At 45.4% G+C, this 19,706-nt stretch overlaps 1 protein-coding gene across 1 annotated transcript; it reads right to left on the reverse strand.

Annotated features, from left to right (window-relative positions):
* Window positions 1–15,704: 15,704 nt before the first annotated feature.
* LOC130360926 (taste receptor type 2 member 4-like) lies at window positions 15,705–16,670 on the reverse strand. Its single transcript, XM_056563480.1, has one exon. It carries the CDS (start codon window positions 16,668–16,670, stop codon window positions 15,705–15,707), a length of 966 nt encoding a protein of 321 aa, XP_056419455.1.
* Between the last annotated feature and the right edge of the window lie 3,036 nt (window positions 16,671–19,706).

The following is a 19,706-nucleotide window of genomic DNA, read 5'->3' on the forward strand; positions in this document are numbered from 1 at the left end:
AACCGTTTTTCTCCCAAATCTGTTCCTCCCACTCCTGTTTCCGGCTCCTCGGACATCTTCTCTGTCAAAGAGATCTTAGCTTCTAAAAAGGTCAGAGGGAAAACTTTTTTTTTAGTGGACTGGGAGGGTTGTGGTCCTGAAGAGAGATCCTGGGAACCTGAGGACAACATCCTAGACAAAAGTCTGCTCCTCAGGTTCTCAGGCTCTAAGAAGAGGGGGAGACCCAAGGGGGGGGGTACTGTTACGCCGAGCGCTCCGGGTCCCCGCTCCTCCCCGGAGCGCTCGCTACACTCTCCCCGCTGCAGCGCTCCGGTCAGATCCACTGACCCGGGGCGCTGCGATTCCGCTTCCAGCCGGGATGCGATTCGCGATGCGGGTAGCGCCCGCTCGCGATGCGCACCCCGGCTCCCGTACCTGACTCGCTCTCCCTCGGTCCTGTCCCGGCGCGCGCGGCCCCGCTCCCTAGGGCGCGCGCGCGCCGGGTCTTTGCGATTTAAAGGGCCACTGCGCCGCTGATTGGCGCAGTGATTCCAATTAGTGTCTTCACCTGTGCACTTCCCTATATCACCTCACTTCCCCTGCACTTCCTTGCCGGATCTTGTTGCCATTGTGCCAGTGAAAGCGTTTCCTTGTGTGTTCCTAGCCTGTGTTCCAGACCTCCTGCCGTTGCCCCTGACTACGATCCTTGCTGCCTGCCCCGACCTTCTGCTACGTCCGACCTTGCTTCTGTCTACTCCCTTGTACCGCGCCTATCTTCAGCAGCCAGAGAGGTGAGCCGTTGCTAGTGGATACGACCTGGTCACTACCGCCGCAGCAAGACCATCCCGCTTTGCGGCGGGCTCTGGTGAAAACCAGTAGTGACTTAGAACCGATCCACTAGCACGGTCCACGCCAATCCCTCTCTGGCACAGAGGATCCACTACCTGCCAGCCGGCATCGTGACAAGATGAGCACATTTTAGAAAAATTCAATTTGCCGAATTGATCCCAAATTTTTTTTTCGTTCTTAATTTAATCGCAGCAAATCGCTACTAAAAACGGCTATTTCAGGCCTACAGAGTGCCTCAGTAGGGGTGTAGAACACTTTGCTTTGCCCTAACATGCATAGGGAATGTGCTGTGTTAGTGAAATAATACTGTTATTCAGAATGACATGCAGATTACAGGCATCGCTATTAGAATCACTGCCGCACAGCATTTGGTTGTGGCAGCAGGGACAATATGGCATAAAAATTGAAGAATAAATAGACGTTTTTATGTAACTTTTATTTTATTTAATTTGAATTTATTAATATTTTTTGATTACCCATTCTGGTGAGCATCGAGCTGGCAGTCCACCGCTAGGCGATATACCACCTGTTCCAGCCACTGCCTCTCAGCGCCCCCGCCCCACTGTCTTACTCTTTGTGGAACTGCAAATTTTTCATTTAATCAGTTACGGTTCATTGTTATCACTCCAACCTTTTTCACTGGATTCTTGTGATAATTCCACAGGTAATATGATGTCGACGACCAAAAGGCCTCAGTCTTGAAAAGATTACATCGATTTTTTGAAGTTTAAATTTAAGATTTTGAAATTTAAATGTAATATTACACTCCCAAGTGTAATGTCCTGGGCCCCGACATTCACTTTGAATAAATAGTGTGGTTACAAAAGACCAAATCTAACAGGGAGTCACATGTCACATGGTGGCACAATGACAGAGCCTGGTAGTGGCATCAGTATTAGAAGACCATATAGTGGCTGAATGACACAGCCTGGAGTTGGAGGCAGCATGAAGAGACCACATAGTGGCTGAATGATAGAGCATGGTGGTGGCGGCATCATGAGGAGAACATATAGTGTCTGAATGACACAGTGTGGAGGTGGCGGCATCATGAGGAGACCATATAGTGGCTGAATAATGCTGAGAAGCAAGTAGATCAAAATACACATGGTGGATGTACGGCTGTGTTTCTCTATTTGTGTTGTACAACTGTAGTCTCTCCCTTCTTCCATGGCCAGCACTCCACTCCACCCATTCTGCCCAGGTTTTTTTAATTAGCAGGAGACTGCATAAGGGTTTCCTCCTAACATTCTCTCAGCCCTCTGCACATGGTAGGTTTCACACTGGAGTTGCTCTCTGTGGCGGCCATTGTTTCTGTGAGGATTTGTCTGTGGGGTGATGCAGCCCAAAGCCAGGAGCTTGATCGGGCAGCAGTGGGGCTGCCTGGCCCCTGGGTCATTCCCCCTGTGGGCATGGTGTCTCGGAGGCAGTGGTCGCCACCCGACGCTATGCCAGTGTTAGGTTAGCACTCTGACTAGGTGGCCTTGACGTGGCGATTGAGCTTGTACTTTTTGATCAAAATGTATAATAACAACTTGTTATTTTTTTTATTGTGCTGAAAAGGAAATAGATCAAAATACAAATGGTGGATGTGCAGCTATGTTTCTCTATTTGTGTTAAACATGAGGAGAACATATAGTGGCTGAATGACACAGCGTGGAGGTGGTGGCAACATGAGGAGACCATATATAATGGCTGAATGACACAGCTTGGAGTTGGCGGCAGCATGAGGAGACCATATAGTGGCTGAATGACACAGAGTGTAGGTGGCGGCGGCATGAGGAGAACATATAGTGGCTGAATGACACAGCCAGGAGGTGGCAGCAGCATGAGTAACACATGGTGGCAGTATGAGATAGCTTGGAGCTGGCATCAGCATAAGGAAAACATATGGTGGCAGAATGAGACAGCCAGGAGGTGGCAGCAGCAGCATCAGGAGTCCTGAAAGTGACCCAGTGACAGAGTGGTGCAGTGGGTGTCAATACCAGTACCCGGTGATGAAGGTGGGTGAAAAAAGGAGAACTTGGCATTAGATGTGTGGCATCAGGTGGGTGGCAGGATCAGAATAGTAGCTGATGCAGGTGAAAGTGTTACTGTGCACAGGTAAGTATTGAGGATATGCATTACGTAAAACTTTACTTTTAACATTATTCTTAGGATAAAATATATGGACCCAAAAGTTTTTTTTTTTAAATCAAACCAAAGGAAAGGTGTTCAAAAAACACCATGTGCAACCTACACCAACAAGTATTGATGTGATGCAAAGACCTCTAATTGGTGGAGGGGACCAACAATATTGCCCATTGTAACTGGTGGGGGTAAAAACTTCCCCTGTAAGGCCCTACTCTCGCATTATTAATTCCCTTCTTGGCAAGTGTTACTCCTCCCACACAGGAAACTCTCTCTATTTCCATCTACAAACACTGCCATTTCCCAGGTAGAAGGGAACAACATTTTGTTCATTGTAGCAGGTGGGAGTAAAAACCTCCCCTGTAAGGCCCTACTTTCCCCCTATTAATTCCCTTCTATATCCAGCTAAAAACCCTAGAAAATGACAGTGTTTGTAGGTGGAAATAGGGAGTGGTTCCTGTGTGGGGTAACACTTGCAAAGAAGGGAATACATAAAGCGTGAGTAGGGCCTTACAGGGGAAGTTTTTACCCCCACCGGTTACAATGGACCATACATTGTTCCCTTCCACCTTTTAGAGGTCTTTGCATCGCATCCATACTTGGTGGTGTAGGTGGCACATGATCACATGGTGTTTTTGCACAACTTTCCTTTTGTTTGATTTAAAAAAAACATTTGAGTATGTATATTTTATCCTAAGAAAAGTTATGTTTTAGCTAATACATATCCTCAATACTTACTTGTGATATGATGACGAGGAATGTCTGTAACTGGGGAGCAGCACCTTAAACCCTTACCACCTTAAGCATGCAGGGTTTTTTCATTTTTGCATTTTCATTTTTTCCTCATCACCTTCTAAAAATCATAACGCTTTCAATTTTGCACATAAAATTCCATATGATGGCCAACAATTCTACTTTGCAGTGACATTAGTTATTTTACAAAAAAATCAACGGCAAAATGGAAAAAAAACCTGCGTCAAAATTGACGAAAAAATGCCATTTTGTAACTTTTTGGGGCTTACGCTTCTACGCATTACATTTTTCAGTTAAAATGACACTTTATCTTTATTCTATAAGTCCATACGGTTACAATTATACACTACTTATATAGGTTGGATATTGTCGTACTTCTGAAAAAAATCATAACTAAATGCAGGAAAATGTATACGTTAAAAATTCTCATCTTCTGACCCCTATAACTGTTTTATTTTTCCGCATACGGTCCGGTTTGAGGGATAATTTTTTTGCGCCGTGATCCGAAGTTTTTATCGGTACCATTTTTGTATTGATCAGACTTTTTGATCGCTTTTTATTCATTTTTTCATGATATAAAAAATGACCAAAAATATGCTATTTAGGACTTTGAAATTTATTTTGCACGTACGCCATTGACTGTGCGGTTTAATTTATTTTCATAATTCGGACATTTCCGCATGCGGCGATACCCCATGTGTTTATTTTTATTTACACCGTGTTTTTTTTTTTTTTTTCAAGGGAAAAGGGGGTGATTCAAACTTTTATTAGGGAAGGGGTTAAATGCCCTTTATTAACTTTTTTTTCCACTTTTTTTTTTGCAGTGTTATAGCTCCCATAGAGGACTATAACACTGCACACACTGATCTTTTACACTGATCCCTGCAAAGCTTTGCATTGATCAGTGTTATAGGCGGTCAATTGCTCAAGCCTGTATCTCATTCTTGGAGCAATCAATCACCGATCGGACGCGACGGAGACAGGTGAGGGGACCTCCGCTCAAGTCCTAGCTGATTGAGACATTGCGATTTTAACACAATGGTCCCGATGAGTCCGACTGAGCTGCCGGGAAGCTTTCAATTTCCTTTTAGACGCGGCAATCAACTTTGATCGCCGTGTCTAAAGGGTTAATAGCTTGTGGCACAACGATTGGTGCCACACGCTATTAGCCCAAGGTCTCGGCTATCATTAGCCGCTGGGACCGACCCGGTATGACGCGGGGTCATGTTGTGACTCCGTTTTATTTACCGGGACTGGGCGCAGGGCATACAGATACGCCCTGCGTTCTTAAGGAATTAAACATGTTTTGCACTATCCTCATTTGTGAAGTGTTGGTGTGGCACCATGGTCAATCTACTCTGATGCTTCAGGCATTGGTGGGTGGAAATCCTGGCTGATCCATGCCTGATTCATCTTCACAAAGGTCAGTCTCTCCACATTTTTCATGGACAGACAAGTACTCCTTGGGGTGACTATGGCCCCTGCTGCACTAAACACCCGCTCTGATGGCACACTACTGGCCAGGCAGGACAGCTATTTCAGGGCAAACTTTGCTAGTTGCGGCCACAAATCAAGTTTGGCTGGGTCCTCTGTCTCGCCTTCCTCAGAACCCTCTAACTGCTCCTGCTCCTCCTCTCCTGTCAGATGACTAGAAAAACAGCTGTTACGCCGAGCGCTTGCAGCGTTCTCTTATTCACAGCGCCCCGGTCAGACCTGTTGATGTGCATCTCGGCTCCCGTACCTGACCCGTTCCCCGTCTGTGTTGTCCCGGCGCGCGCGGCCCCGCTCCTTAGGGCCCGCGCGCGCCGGGTCTCTGCGATTTAAAGGGCCACTGCGCCACTGATTGGTGCAGCAGGCCTAATCAGTATCCTCACCTGTGCACTCCCTACTTATACCTCACTTCCCCTGCACTCCCTCGCCGGATCTTGTTGCCATTGTGCCAGTGAAAGCGTTTCCTTGTGTGCTCCTAGCCTGTGTTCCAGACCTCCTGCCGTTGCCCCTGACTACGATCCTTGCTGCCTGCCCTGACCTTCTGCTACGTCCGACCTTGCTCTTGTCTACTCCCTTGTACCGCGCTTATCTCAGCAGTCAGAGAGGTTGAGCTGTTGCCGGTGGATACGACCTGGTTGCTACCGCCGCTGCAAGACCATCCCGCTTTGCGGCGGGCTCTGGTGAATACCAGTAGCAACTTAGAACCGGTCCACCAACACGGTCCACGCCAATCCCTCTCTGGCACAGAGGATCCACCTCCAGCCAGCCGAATCGTGACAACAACATATCTCACAAAATCTAAACTGTGCTCCACTGTGCCTCTCCCTCTCCTCCTCCAGTTCAGCACACAGGGCTCATGTGGCCGTGAGATGTAGGCACCACGTCTCCATTGACCTGACCAGCCATCGTTTCCAACAGGTGTTGTAGGAAACAAAGCAGTGGAATTACATTGTTCATCCCGTAATCCTGGTGACTGAACAAACAGCAGGTGTCACGTATGAGATGCCACTGGTTCACATTGAAATTACACAGGGGAGTACTCCTATCTGCTTGGATCATCAAGAAATCAGTGATGGATTTCCTCTGTTCGTATAGTCCGTCCAACATATGGAGGGTGGAATTCCAACGTGTAGAAACGTCGCAAATCAGACTATGTTGAGGGATACCGTTCTGACGCTGCAGCTCAAGGAGGGTGTGCTTTGCGATGTACGAGTGGCTGAAGTACTTGCACAGTTTCCTTCCCATTGTTAGGATGTCTTGCAGATGGGGGGAACACTTCAGGAACCGCTTGACAACCAGATTGAACATGTGTGCCATGCAGGGATTATGGCTCAGGCTTCCTTGTCGCAGCGCAGACAAGATGTTCTTCCGTTGTCAGTCACCATGGGTCCCATTTCCAGATTTCTTGGAGTAAGCCATGATTCGATTTTTTGATGAATTACTTTAAGCAGTTTCTCCCCTGTGTGACTCCGTTCGTCAAGGCAAACCATGTGAAGAACAGCGTGACACCGCCGTGCCCTACACACATGGTATGCTGGAGGGGCACTGAGACTTGTCCGTGCAGTGGAGGCTGAGTACACGGTGGAGGATGAGGAGGCGGAGTTACACACTGTCACCAATGGCCTGAAAGCGTGGAGGAGGAAGCGGTGTGACCTGTCCAAGTTGCTGTTGTTGTGGCTGTGAAGGAACCACATTCACCCAGTGGGCTGTAAAGGACATGTATTGTCCTTGACCGTAGTTACAGCTCCACAAGTTGGCGCTGCCGTGCACTTTGGTACACACCGACAGGCTCAAGGACTGACCCACCTTCTGTTCCACAAAATTGTGCAGGGCTGGTACTGCCCTTTCCAAGACAGCCCCGATCCCCCTGAAGGGATTGGAGTTAGGTGGAAGGGGTGCCAATCTTCCTATTCCTGCTATTGGTCGGTCAGAAGCGACCCACCAATAGCAGTTCGGGGACGGGGGGTTAAAGTTTGGTTCCCCTGCTCTGTTCAACCACAGTAGTACGGGCAGAGCGGGGACCTGTCCTGCAAGCGGCAGTGACAGGGGTCCTTTACCAGTGGCGACGATCAGTGGCGGGAAGTCCCAGGTGCGGTGGCGATGAGGTGCGGCTCCCTAGTGCAGCGATGTTGCCTAGCAACATCTGGAGAGCCACAGTTTGAAGACCACTATACAGTGGTCTCTAAACTGTAGCCTTCCAGATGTTGCAAAACTACAACTCCCAGCATGCTCAGACAGCTGTTTGCTGTTTTGCAGTTTTGCAACTGCTGGAGGGCTACAGTTTGGAGATCACTGTGCAGTGGTCTCTAAACTGAGGCCCTCTAGATCTTGTTAAACTACAACTCCCAGCATGCCCACATAGCAATTTACTGTCTGGGCATGCTGGGATTTGTAGTTTTGCAACTTCTAGAGGGCCACAGTTTGGAAATCACTGTGCGGTAGTCTCTAAACTGTGGCCCTCTAAATCTTGCTACTCTTACAACTCTTAGCATGCACAAACAGCAAACAGCATACCTCCAGCTGTTGCATAACTACAACTCCCAATATACCCTTCAGCGATCAGTACATGCTGGGAGTTGTAGTTTTGCAACAGCTGGAGTCACACTGGTTGGAAAATACGGAGTTGGGTAACAGAACCTAACTAAAGGTCTGTCAGTGCATGTTGGGAGTTGTACTTATGCAACAGCTGAAGCTGGAGGCACATTCACATGGGCAAGTTTACAGTGAATTTACTGCTTCATGTTTGAGCTGCGGCAAATTTTCCACTGCAGCTTTTAAAACTCCTAGTGGGAAACTAGCAGTAAACCCCCGCCTGTGTGAATGTACCCTAAAAACACTGCACTAACTCAAAATAAAGGGTAAAATACTAAATATACACCCCCTTACACTGTCTCCCCTAGTAAAAATGAAAAATGTCTCATACGGCATTGTTTCCAAAACAGAGCATCCAGCTGTTCGAAAACAACAACGGCACGCATTGCCGTACAGCCCCTTACTGTCAAGGTACTCGGAAGCAATTGTGTTACAAATTTTGGGGGCTTTTTCTACTTTTACCCCGTATGAAAAGGAAAAGTTAGGGTCTACACCAGCCTGTTAGTGTAAAAAAATTACAAAATTTACACTAACATCCTGTTGTTGCCCCATACTTTTCATTTTCACAAGAGATAAAAGGAAAAGAAGACCCCAAAATTTGTAATGCAATTTCTCCTGAGTACAGAACTACCCCATATGTGGATGTAAAATGCTCTGATTTTACAGCGGTTCTGACATAAAAGTAAAAAAATAAATACCCACATGTGACCACATTTTGGAAAATACACCCCTCACAGAATGTAACAAGGGGTATAGTGAGCCTTAACACTCCACAGTTGTTTGACAAATTTTTGTTAAAGTTGGATGGGAAAACGAAAAAAATGCTGGTGTTACCCAAAATTTTTCATTTTCACAGGGTAAAATAGGAAAAAAGCCCCAAAATGTGTAACCCCATTTCTTCTGAGTATTGAAATACCCCATATGTGGATGTAAAGTGCTCTGCGGGCTAACTACAATGCTCAAAAGAGAAGGAACACCATTGGGCTTTTGGAGAGAAAAATTGTCCGGAATTGAAGGCCACATGTGTTAACAAAGCCCCCATGGTGCCAGAACAATGGACCCCTCCCAACATGTGACCCCATTTTGGAAACTACCCCCCTTCACATATAATAAGTAATACGTAATAAGGGGTAAAGTCAGCATTTACACCCCACAGGTGTCTAACAGATTTTTGGAACAGTGGTCCGTGAAAATGAAAAATTTAAGTTTTTCATTTGCACAGCCTTCTGTTCCTATGATCTGTCAAACACCAGTGGACTGCACTCTTTATTAACCTCTTAAGGACCAAGGACGTCGGGGGACGTCCTGGCACCCTGTGCCTTAAGGACCGAGGACGTCCCCGGACATCCTGGTGTTTCTCCGGTCTCTGTCGCCCGCCGGGCAGAGGTCGGAATGGCATTCCTGCTTAAATCCTTCAGCAGGCTTGCCGTGCAAATGCCGAGGGGGGTCATCAGACCCCCCCATGTCGGCAATCGGCGCAAATCGTGAGTGAATTTACACTTTCGATTTGTGCCGATTCTGGGTCGTACGGGTCTATGGTGACCCGGAATAGAAGGGGGATCGCGGTTGTCCATGACACCCAGGATCCCCCTGTAGAGATAGGAGTGAGGTGGCAGGGGTGCCCTCCTATCCCTGCTATTGGTGGTCTAAACGTGACCACCAATAGCAGATCGGGAGCGGGGGGCTTTACTTTCGGTTTCCCCGTTCTGCCCACCCACAATAGGCGGGGCAGGACGGGGAAACTGACAGGCACCGGGCGCCGAAGTCCACTCACCCATCGGCATGAAATAACTTACAATTGCGTGGTCTGCAATTGCAAGAGATAATCAACCCCAAGTGCAGTTGTGCACCTATACTGGGGTGGAGCTCCTGCACTTGTGGTCCGTTGCTATGGGCGATCCCCAGCATGAAAATATGCATACAATGGAGGATGCCTGCAAACGGTCACAAGTGCCGCAAAGGCATCCTACACATGATAAACGTGTGGATGCATGAAATTTAAACATTAGACAAATTCACCGATGTGGTCGAAAATAACAGATGATCCTCAACCCCAAGTGCAGTTGTGCACTGTAAGCTGGGGTAGAGGTCCTGCATTTATGGACCACAATATAGGTTCACTACTGTGGTAGATGTAACAATGACATTAACTAATCCTCAAAACTGATGTTAAAATTGAGACATTAGCCAGTATATCCTTATATTAAGGACATACCTAAGCCCGCACACCAACACCAAGGTTTCTCAGATGGTACGGGTCCTAACAACTAACCTACCTGTGCATGATAGGCAAAACCAGGAACCAAATTACAGCAGTATTAGGCCTAGGCTCGTAGATTGCTCCCAGGTTAGCTCCAGTGTGACCCATCGGCGACAGCAGCAGGCGACGATCGGCAGCGGACGACGATCAGCGGAAGAAGAGGACGGCGACGCAGCTCCCTAGATCCTACGGAAGCCGGTGAGTTACTTAGCAACATCTGGAGGGCTACAGTCTGAGACCACTATAGTGGTCTCTAAACTGTAACCCTCCAGATGTTGCAAAACTACAACTCCCAGCATGCCCAGAGAGCTTTTAAGGCATGCTGGGATTTTCAGTTTTGCAACAGCTGGAGGTCTACAGTTTGAGACCACTGCACAGTGATCTCTATCCTGTGCACCTCCAGATCTTGCAAAACTACAACTGATAGCATGCCCATACAGCAGTTTGCTGTCCGGGCATGCTGGGATTTGTAGTTTTGCAACATCTGGAGGTCCACAGTTTGGAGACCACTGTGTAGTGGTCTCTAAACTATAGCTCTCCAGATGTTGCAAAACTGCAAATCCCAGCATGCCCAAACAGCAAACCGCTGTCTCTGCATGCTGGGAGTTGTAGTTGCGTGCCTCCAGCTGTTGCATAACTACATCTCCCAGCATGCCTTTTGGCGATCAGTACATGCTGGGAGTTGAAGTTATGCAACAGCTGGAGGCACACTGGTTGGAAAATACTGAGTTAGGCAACTGAAGGTTTTCCAACCAGTGTGCCTCCAGCTGTTGCAAAAGTACAACTCCCAGCATGCACGGTCTGTCAGTATATGCTGGGAGTTGTAGTTTTGAAACAGCTGGGTGTCCCCCCCCCCCATGTGAATGTACACAGGCAGTTTTACAGTACACAGGCAATTTTACAGTTAGTTTTCTGCTTTAAGTTTGGGCTGCGGCAAATTTGCAGCCGCAGCACAAACTCCTAGCGGTAAACTCACTGTAAACGCCCGCCAGTGTGAATGTACCCTAAAAACACTACACTATACTAACACATAATAAAGAGTAAAACACTACATATACACCCCTTACACTGTCCCCCCCCCCAATTAAAAATGAAAAACGTATCGTACGGCAGTGTTTCCAAAACGGTGCCTCCAGCTGCTGCAAAACAACAACTCCCAGCATTTCCGGACAGCCACTGACTGTCCAGGCATGCTGGGAGTTTAGCAACAGCTGGAGGCACCCTGTTTGGGAATCACTTGTGTAAAATCCCCCTATGTCCACCCCTATGCAATCCCTATGAAGTCCTCAAATGCGCATGGCGCTCTCTCACTTCGGAGCCCTGTCGTATTTCAAGGAAACAGTTTAGGGCCACATATGGGGTATTTCCGTACTCGGGAGAAATTGCACTACAAATTTGGGGGGCTTTTTATCCATTTACCCCGTTATGAAAAGGAAAAGTTGGGGTCTATACCAGCCTGTTGGTATAAATTTATTTTAATTTTTTACACTAACATGCTGGTGTTGCCCCATACTTTTTATTTTCACAAGCGGTAAAAGCAAAAAAAGACCTCCAAATTTGTAACGCAATTTCTCCTGAGTACGGAAATACCCCAGATGTGGGTGTAAAATGTTCTACGGACGCACAACAAGGCTCAGGAGTGAGAGTGCACTATGTACATTTGAGGTCTAAATAGGTGATTTGCACAGGGGTGACTGATTTTACAGTGGTTCTGACATAAACCCCCCAAAAAATACCCACATGTGACCCCATTTTGGAAACTACAGCCTCACGGAATGTAATAAGGGGTACAGTGAGCATTTACGCCCCACAGGTGTCTGATAGATTTTTGGAACAGTGATCCAAAGATCTGTCAAACGCCAGTGGGGTGTAAATGCTCACTGCACCACTTATTAAATTCTGTGAGGGGTGTAGTTTCCAAAATAGGGTCACATGTGGGGGGGTCCACTGTTCTGGCACCACGGGGGGCTTTGTAAATGCACATGACCCCTGACTACCATTCCAAACTAATTCTCTTTCCAAAAGCTCAATGGCGCTCCTCCTCTTCTGAGCATTGTAGTTCGCCCGTAGTGCACTTCAGGCCAACTTATGGGGTACCTTCATATTCAGAAGAGACGGGGTTACAAATTTTGGGGGGTATTTTTTGCTATTAACCCTTGCAAAAATGTGAAATTTGGGGGGAAACACACATTTTAGTGAAAAAAAAATGCTTTTTTTTACATATGCAAAAGTCGTGAAACCCCTGTGGGGTATTGAGGCTCACTTTATTCCTTGTTACGTTCCTCAAAGGGTCTAGTTTCCAAAATAGTATGCCATGTGTTTTTTTTTTTTTGCTGTTCTGGCACCATAGGGGCTTCCTAAATGCGACATGCCCCCCCAGCAAAATTTGTTCTCAAAAAGCCAAATGTGACTCCTTCTCTTCTGAGCATTGTAGTTCATCCGTAGTGCACTTCAGGCCAACTTATGGGGTACCTCCATACTCAGAAGAGAGGAGGTTACAAATTTTGGGGGGTATTTTCTGCTATTAACCCTTGAAAAAATGTGAAATTTGGGGGGAAACATATTTTAGTGAAATTTTTTTTTTTTTACATATGCAAAAGTCGTGAAACACTTGTGGGGTATTAAGGCTCACTTAATTCCTTATTACGTTCCTCAAGGGGTCTAGTTTACAAAATGGTATGGCATGGTTTTTTTTTTGCTGTTCTGGCACCATAGGGGCTTCATAAATGCAACATGCCCCACAAAAACCATTTCTGAAAAACGCACTCTCCAAAATCCCCTTGTCGCTCCTTCGCTTCTGAGCCCTCTACTGCGCCCGCCGAACAATTTACATAGACATATGAGGTATGTCCTTACGCGAGAGAAATTGGGCTACAAATATAAGTATACATTTTCTTCTTTTACCCCTTGTAAAAATTCAAAAATTGGATTTACAAGAACATGTGAGTGTAAAAAATGAAGATTGTGAATTTTCTCCTTCACTTTGCTGCTATTCCTGTGAAATACCTAAAGGGTTAAAATGCTGACTGAATGTCATTTTGAATACTTTGGGTGTGCAGTTTTTATAATGGGGTCAATTGTGGGGTATTTCTAATATGAAGACCCTTTAAATCCACTTCAAACCTGAACTGGTCCCTGAAAAATGGTGAGTTTGAAAATTTTGTGAAAAATCTGAAAATTGATGCTGAACTTTGAAGCCCTCTGGTGTCTTCCAAAAGTAAAAACACGTCACTTTTATCATTCAAACATAAAGTAGACATATTGGAAATATGAATAATTATTAATTTTTTTTTTTTTTTTTTTTTGGAATATCCATTTTCCTTTCAAGCAGAGAGCTTCAAAGTTAGAAAAATGCTAAATTTTCAAATTTTTCATCAAATTTTGGGATTTTTCACCAAGAAAGGATGCAAGTTACCACAAAATTTTACCACTATGTTAAAGTAGAATATGTCACGAAAAAACAATCGCGGAATCAGAATGATAATTAAAAGCATTCCAGAGTTATTCATGTTTAAAGTGACAGTGGTCAGATGTGCAAAAAACACTCTGGTCCTAAGGTGTAAAATGGCCTGGTTCTTATGGGGTTAAATTCTGTGAGGGGTGTAGTTTTCCAAAATGAGGTCATATGTGGGGGGTCCACTGTTCTCTCACCATGGAGGCTTTGTAAAAGCACGTGGCCCCCGACTTCCATTCCAAACAAATAATCTCTCAAAAAGCTCAATATCACTCCTTCTCTTCTGAGCATTGTAGTTCGTCAGCCGAGTACTTGATGTCCACATATGATCGGCGATGTCCGTCATTAGTCACGGGTCCTGGTTGCTTATAGCAACCGGGACTCACGGGGTATGATGCACACTCCCCTGCTGAGCGTGCATCATACCTCAGGAGATGCTTATGGACGTTTATAAATCTCCCTATGCGTTAAGGGGTTAAAGGGGTACTTCGGTGGAAAACTTTTTTTTTTTTTAAATGAACTAGTGCCAGAAAGTTAAACAGATTTGTACATTAAAGATTTGCAAGAGCAGGTGTAGCACCAGGCACTACCGTTGCCAAATAGCCCAGAGGATGCACGGTGTAACAAGTGCTGCTGTGACCTTCGATGCTGACATGTACTGCTATGTGGAGGTGCTGACTATATCCAAGATAACTTATATCACTGTATGTATACGAAGAATAAAGAAGTCGCACTCACCATCCGGTAGCAGTATATAAATTCTTGTCCTTTATTCACACCAGCAAAGTGGAAAATAAAATACGGTCACTTCACGTGGGGAGTGAGAGCAGCCGCTCTCAAGATGCGGGGCACACCACCAGAGGATCTGGTGGTGTGCTCCCACGTCTTGAGAGCGGCTACTCTCGCTCCCCATGTGAAGTGACCGTATTTTATGTTCCACTTTGCCGGTGTGAATAAAGGACAAGAATGTATATACTGCTACCGGATGGTGAGTGCAACTTCTTTATTCTGCGTATAAATACAGTGAGATTTGTAAATTACTTCTATAAAAAAAATCTTTCCAGTACTTATTAGCAGCTGTATGTTACAGAGGAAACTCTTTGCTTTTTGAATTTCTTTTCTGTCTGACCACAGTGCTCTCTGCTGACACCTCTGGCCTTGTCAGGAACTGTACAGAGTAGCATAGGTTTGCAATGAGGATTTTCTCCTGCTCTGGACAGTTCCTGATATGGGCATCAGGTGTCAGCAGAGAGCACTGTGGACAAGGCAAAAAAGAAATTCAAAAATAAAATAATTTCTTCTGTAGCATACAGATGCTAAAAAGTACTGGAAGAATAAACATTTGGTAACAGAAGTAAAAAATAAATGTTTTCTACCAGAGTACTCCTTTAGGGTGAATATGGGCTGAGTCCCTAAGGGGTTAAACAGATTTGTAAATAATAACCACACCTCAAGGATGATACACAATGAACAAAAAATTATAGACAGTTTGATTGATGGGAATGCCAAACGATTTATCATACAATGTTGTTCACAATATAAAAACTATTTTTAAATTAGATTAATAAAACATAAATATGAATAACAAGACTGATAGAGCAATAGTATATGTAATATTTTACCTATAGGCCCTAATGGTATATGTGAATAAATGTAGCACTGCTGTTGTTAAATTATCGACCGATTATCCGACATAAGCTGTTGGTCCGACAATTGGGTGGCTATAGTAATGAAACAGTATTTGATTAACAGGCTGAGCTGCTCAAGAGTGTCAAGGGATTAAATGCCTCTCACCCTGTCCGCTGGTCTCCGTACTGCGACGGGCCGAAGATGGTAAAGTTGATGTAGTATAACTGGAGATCTAGCTGCTAAGCGTTGGTTGGAGTTCGTCTAGCAGCGGGGCTCTGGCATGAGACTCCCACGTCGGAGGTCCGTAGCGGCAGCGTGTGGCTGTGTTGGTGTCGGACCTCTGCTAGACCAGCCAGAATGGGATACTTGTGCAAATAGCAGCAGCCTAGCTTGTTTCTTATATTACATTATTGAACTCTATAATCATAACAGGCCTTTTTTTTCAAATTGTCCAAATTTTCCTAAAATATCTAAAAAATACAGATTTCTTGAAAAAAAAAATGATAAAAAGCATAACATAAACCTATAATAATGAAAACAATTCAATAATTATTCTTTCTTGTTTGTTTTTCAGACTTTGGTCTGTTGAGTTGTGATGGTGTCCTCTTGAACATTCCCTTGAGGTTTGGTACAAAGAGTCCTCACTGCTCCACATTTCAGTGTTCCAAGCGCCAATTTCTTAAGCTTCGCATTTCCTGCAATGAGCGCCACCGAGTGGAGTATAGGGTAAGCCACAGCAAATAAAAACAGTATACCTTTATTAAAGAAGTCATAGAAGTCAAAACGAATCAGGATGGTGACGATTAAATTAAAGACAGTCATGACCTCAAGCATCACCGCAGAGTGGATAGCGGAGAAGTGGACATCCATGTTGGGGGTGGAAAAACTTGTGATGTTGCTGGTTAAACGTCTCACGTGAACATAAATGGCTTCAATCAGGAATAATGATGAGACACTGACCAATATGAAAGGCAGGAAATGTCCAAAGGCGTAAGATGGCGCCAAGTATATGATCTGCTTATCCACACTCGTATTAGTTGCCTTGTTTCTTGGAGGAATCATAATATCTGAAGCCCCTTCAAAATTATAAGCAAAAATAAAGGCGGAAACAAAAGATACGAACATGGAGGACAGAACCACATACTTTACCAGTTCTGGAATCTTCAGTTTCATTCGGATGAGGAGAGTGTTCTTGAAGATGACGACCTTGATAAAGTACAGAACAGAAATCCACATAGTGAACCAAAGACTGGAGAAGTCTAGGAATAGATAGACGGTATTGAGGAACCGGGTAAGAACATTGATATGATAAAAGTTCAGACTAAAGGCTCGGTTGATGATGTTGAGAAGGGTGAAAAACAGGAGAATTAGACGAGAAAGTCCAAGACTGAAGAATATCTTGTCAAATGGCTTCAGCTTTCTACCTCCCCACCAGTCCATCAGTTTGGCTATTGTAATGAATCCATTGACCACCAAACCACACATGATCTCAGCCATTGCTATAAAGTGGAGTAAAGTGGTCTCTGCCCAGGACATCTTGGCGTTGGATGTTTCTCACTGCTCAATAGTTGAGTGGATTCTGCCAGGCAACGATTTATCTGATATATAGTTCTCGGAGACTATGTCTATTGGATAGGAATCTATTTTCTTCTGCCTGGCTCTCGAAGGCTGTGATTTGTGTGAATAAAAAAATTAAATAAAATGGGCAGCAACCACCTTCACGCTTCTACAAAAATTATCATAAATAAGGACCTTTATTTGGTTAGGAATAAATTACTGTGAGTGTAGAGCTAAATGCAAATACTGTAGAATTACGTATGGTTCCATGGCAGTGTTAACTTCTTCACTCCTTGGTGTCTCCATAAAAAGTAATGGTTCATAAAAGAAAATTACAACAGTCTACAGGGGCAGGTTGCTTAATTAAAAAAAAAATAAAAAGAAAGTTTTAAGCTATTTTGTTTTTTGGGTATAATCTGAAAATTGAGGACATGTTGAGGACATGGTAGAACACTGGACTTGGCACCTGCACAGCAGTATATATATATATATATATATATATATATATATATATATATATATATACCTATACTATAGAACCACACGCTGTTAAAAGTACACACTTGCTTGTGTTGTAGACAAATACTTTTTTAAGCGTACTGGAGCGCATTGTCCTCCCCCTCATAAGTGCATACCACATCATTGCATCTAAGTGGTGTACCGTTTTGTTCCTGTTAAAGTCTCAAGTGCCTAGTTGCTTTGAAAGGCCAGCAAAAAGTACACACCTGCAGGTGTTGTATACAAATAATGTTTTAAGCGTAGTGGAGCGCATTGTACTCCCCTCATAAGTGCATACCATGTATGTACATCTAAGTGGTGTACCATTTTGTTCCTGTTATAGTCCGAAGGGCCAAGTTACTGTGAAAGGCCATCCAAGAGGTTCCAGCTCCAGGCTGTCTTATACTGCCACCATATGTTCTCATGCTGATGCCAGCTCCAAGTTTTCTTCTACTGCCACCATATCCTCCCCTCGTGCTGATGCCAGCACCAGGTAGTCTCATTCTGCCACCATATGTTCTCCTCATGCTGATGTCACCTCCAGGCTGTCTCATTCTGCCACCATATGTTTTCGTCATGCTGATGCCAGCTCCAGGCTGTTTCATACTGCCACCGTATGTTCTCCTCATGCTGATGCCAGCACCAGGCTGTGTCATTCAGCCACTATAGGGTCTCCTCTTGCTGCCGCCAACTCCAGGCTGTGTCATCCAGCCGCTATATGGTCTCCTCATGCTGCCGCCAACTACAGGCTGCATCATTCATCCACTATATGGTGTCCTCTTGCTGCCGTCAACTCCAGGCTGTGCTATTCAGCCACTTTATGGTCTCCTCATGCTGCTGCCACCTCCAGGCTGTGTCATTCAGCCATTATATGGTCTCCTCATGCTGCCAACACCTCCACGCTGTGTCATTCAGCCACTATATGTTCTCCTCATGCTGCCAACACCTCCACGCTGTGTCATTCAGCCACCATATGTCTCCTCATGCTGCCGCCACCTCCACACTGTGTCATTCAGCCACTATATGGTCTCTTCATGCTGCCGCCACCTCCATGCTGTGTCATCCAGGCATTATATGGTCTCCTCATGCTGCTGCCACCTCCACACTGTGTCTAGAGATGAGTGAAGTTACAGTGACTAGATTTGTTACGATATTCACGGCTCGACGGTTGCTGACTTTAGCCTGCATAAATTAGTTCAGCATTCAGGTGCTGCAATGGGCTGGAAAGGTAGATACAGTCCTAGGAGAGTCTCCTAGAACTGTATCCACCTTTTCCAGCCCACTGGAGCACCTGAATACTGAACTAATTTATGCAGGCCAAAGTAAGCAACCGCCGTGCCATGAAGTTCGTGACAAATTGAATCACTGTAGCTTCGCTCATCTCTAACTGTGTCATTCAGCCACTATATGGTCTCCTCATACTGATGCCACCTCCAGGCCCTGTCATTGTGCCGCTCTGCAATAGTGATTCTAATAGCAATGCCTCTAATCTGCATGTTATACTGAATAACAGTATTATTTCACTAACCCAGCACACACCCTATGTGTGTTACAGCAAGGCAAAGTGTTTTACACCCCTATTGAGGCTCTCTGTAGGCCAGAAAGCCTCAGAATATGAATACAGATTTGCCACAAATAAATTTGGACGGAACCAAATTTTTTCGGAAGAGTTGGCAAATCGGCCGAATCAAATTTTTGAAAATTCTCATACGGCCACCATATCCTTTCCTCATGCTGATGCCAGCACCAGGCTGTCTCATTCTGCCACCATATGTTCTCCTCATGCTGATGGCACCTCCAGGCTGTCTCATTCTGCCACCATATGTTCTCCTCATGCTGATGCCAGCTCCAGGCTGTGTCACTCAGCCACTATATGGTCTCCTCTTGCTGCCGTCAACTCCAGGCTGTGCCATTCAGCCACTATATGGTCTCCTTTTGCTGCCTCAAACTCCAGGCTGTGTCACCCAGTCACTATATGGTCTCCTCATGCTGCCGCCAACTACAGGCTGTGTCACTCAGCCACTATATGGTCTTCCACTTGCTGCCGTCAACTCCAGGTTGTGCCATTCAGCCACTATATGGTCTCCTCATGCTGCTGCCACCTTCAGGCTGTGCCATTCAGCTATTATATGGTCTCCTCATGCTGCTGCCACCTCCACGCTGTGTCATTCAGCCACTATATGATCTCCTCATGCTGCCAACACCTCCACGCTGTGTCATTCAGCCACTCTATGTTCTCCTCCTGCTGCTGCCAACTCCAGGCTTTGTCATTGAGCCACTATATGGTCTCCTCTTTCTGCCGCCAACTCCAGGCTGTGTCATTCAGCCACTATATTGTCTCCTCTTGCTACCATCAACTCCAGGCTGTGCCATTCAGCCACTATATGGTCTCCTCATGCTGCCGTCACCTCCAAGCTGTGTCATTCAGCCACCATATGGTTTTCTCATGCTGTCGCCACCTCCACGCTGTACATTCAGCCACTATATGGTCTTCTCATGCTGCCAACACCTCCACGC

The sequence above is a fragment of the Hyla sarda genome, chromosome 3 (genome assembly GCF_029499605.1).
Source record: "Hyla sarda isolate aHylSar1 chromosome 3, aHylSar1.hap1, whole genome shotgun sequence".
NCBI classification, from domain to species: domain Eukaryota; kingdom Metazoa; phylum Chordata; class Amphibia; order Anura; family Hylidae; genus Hyla; species Hyla sarda.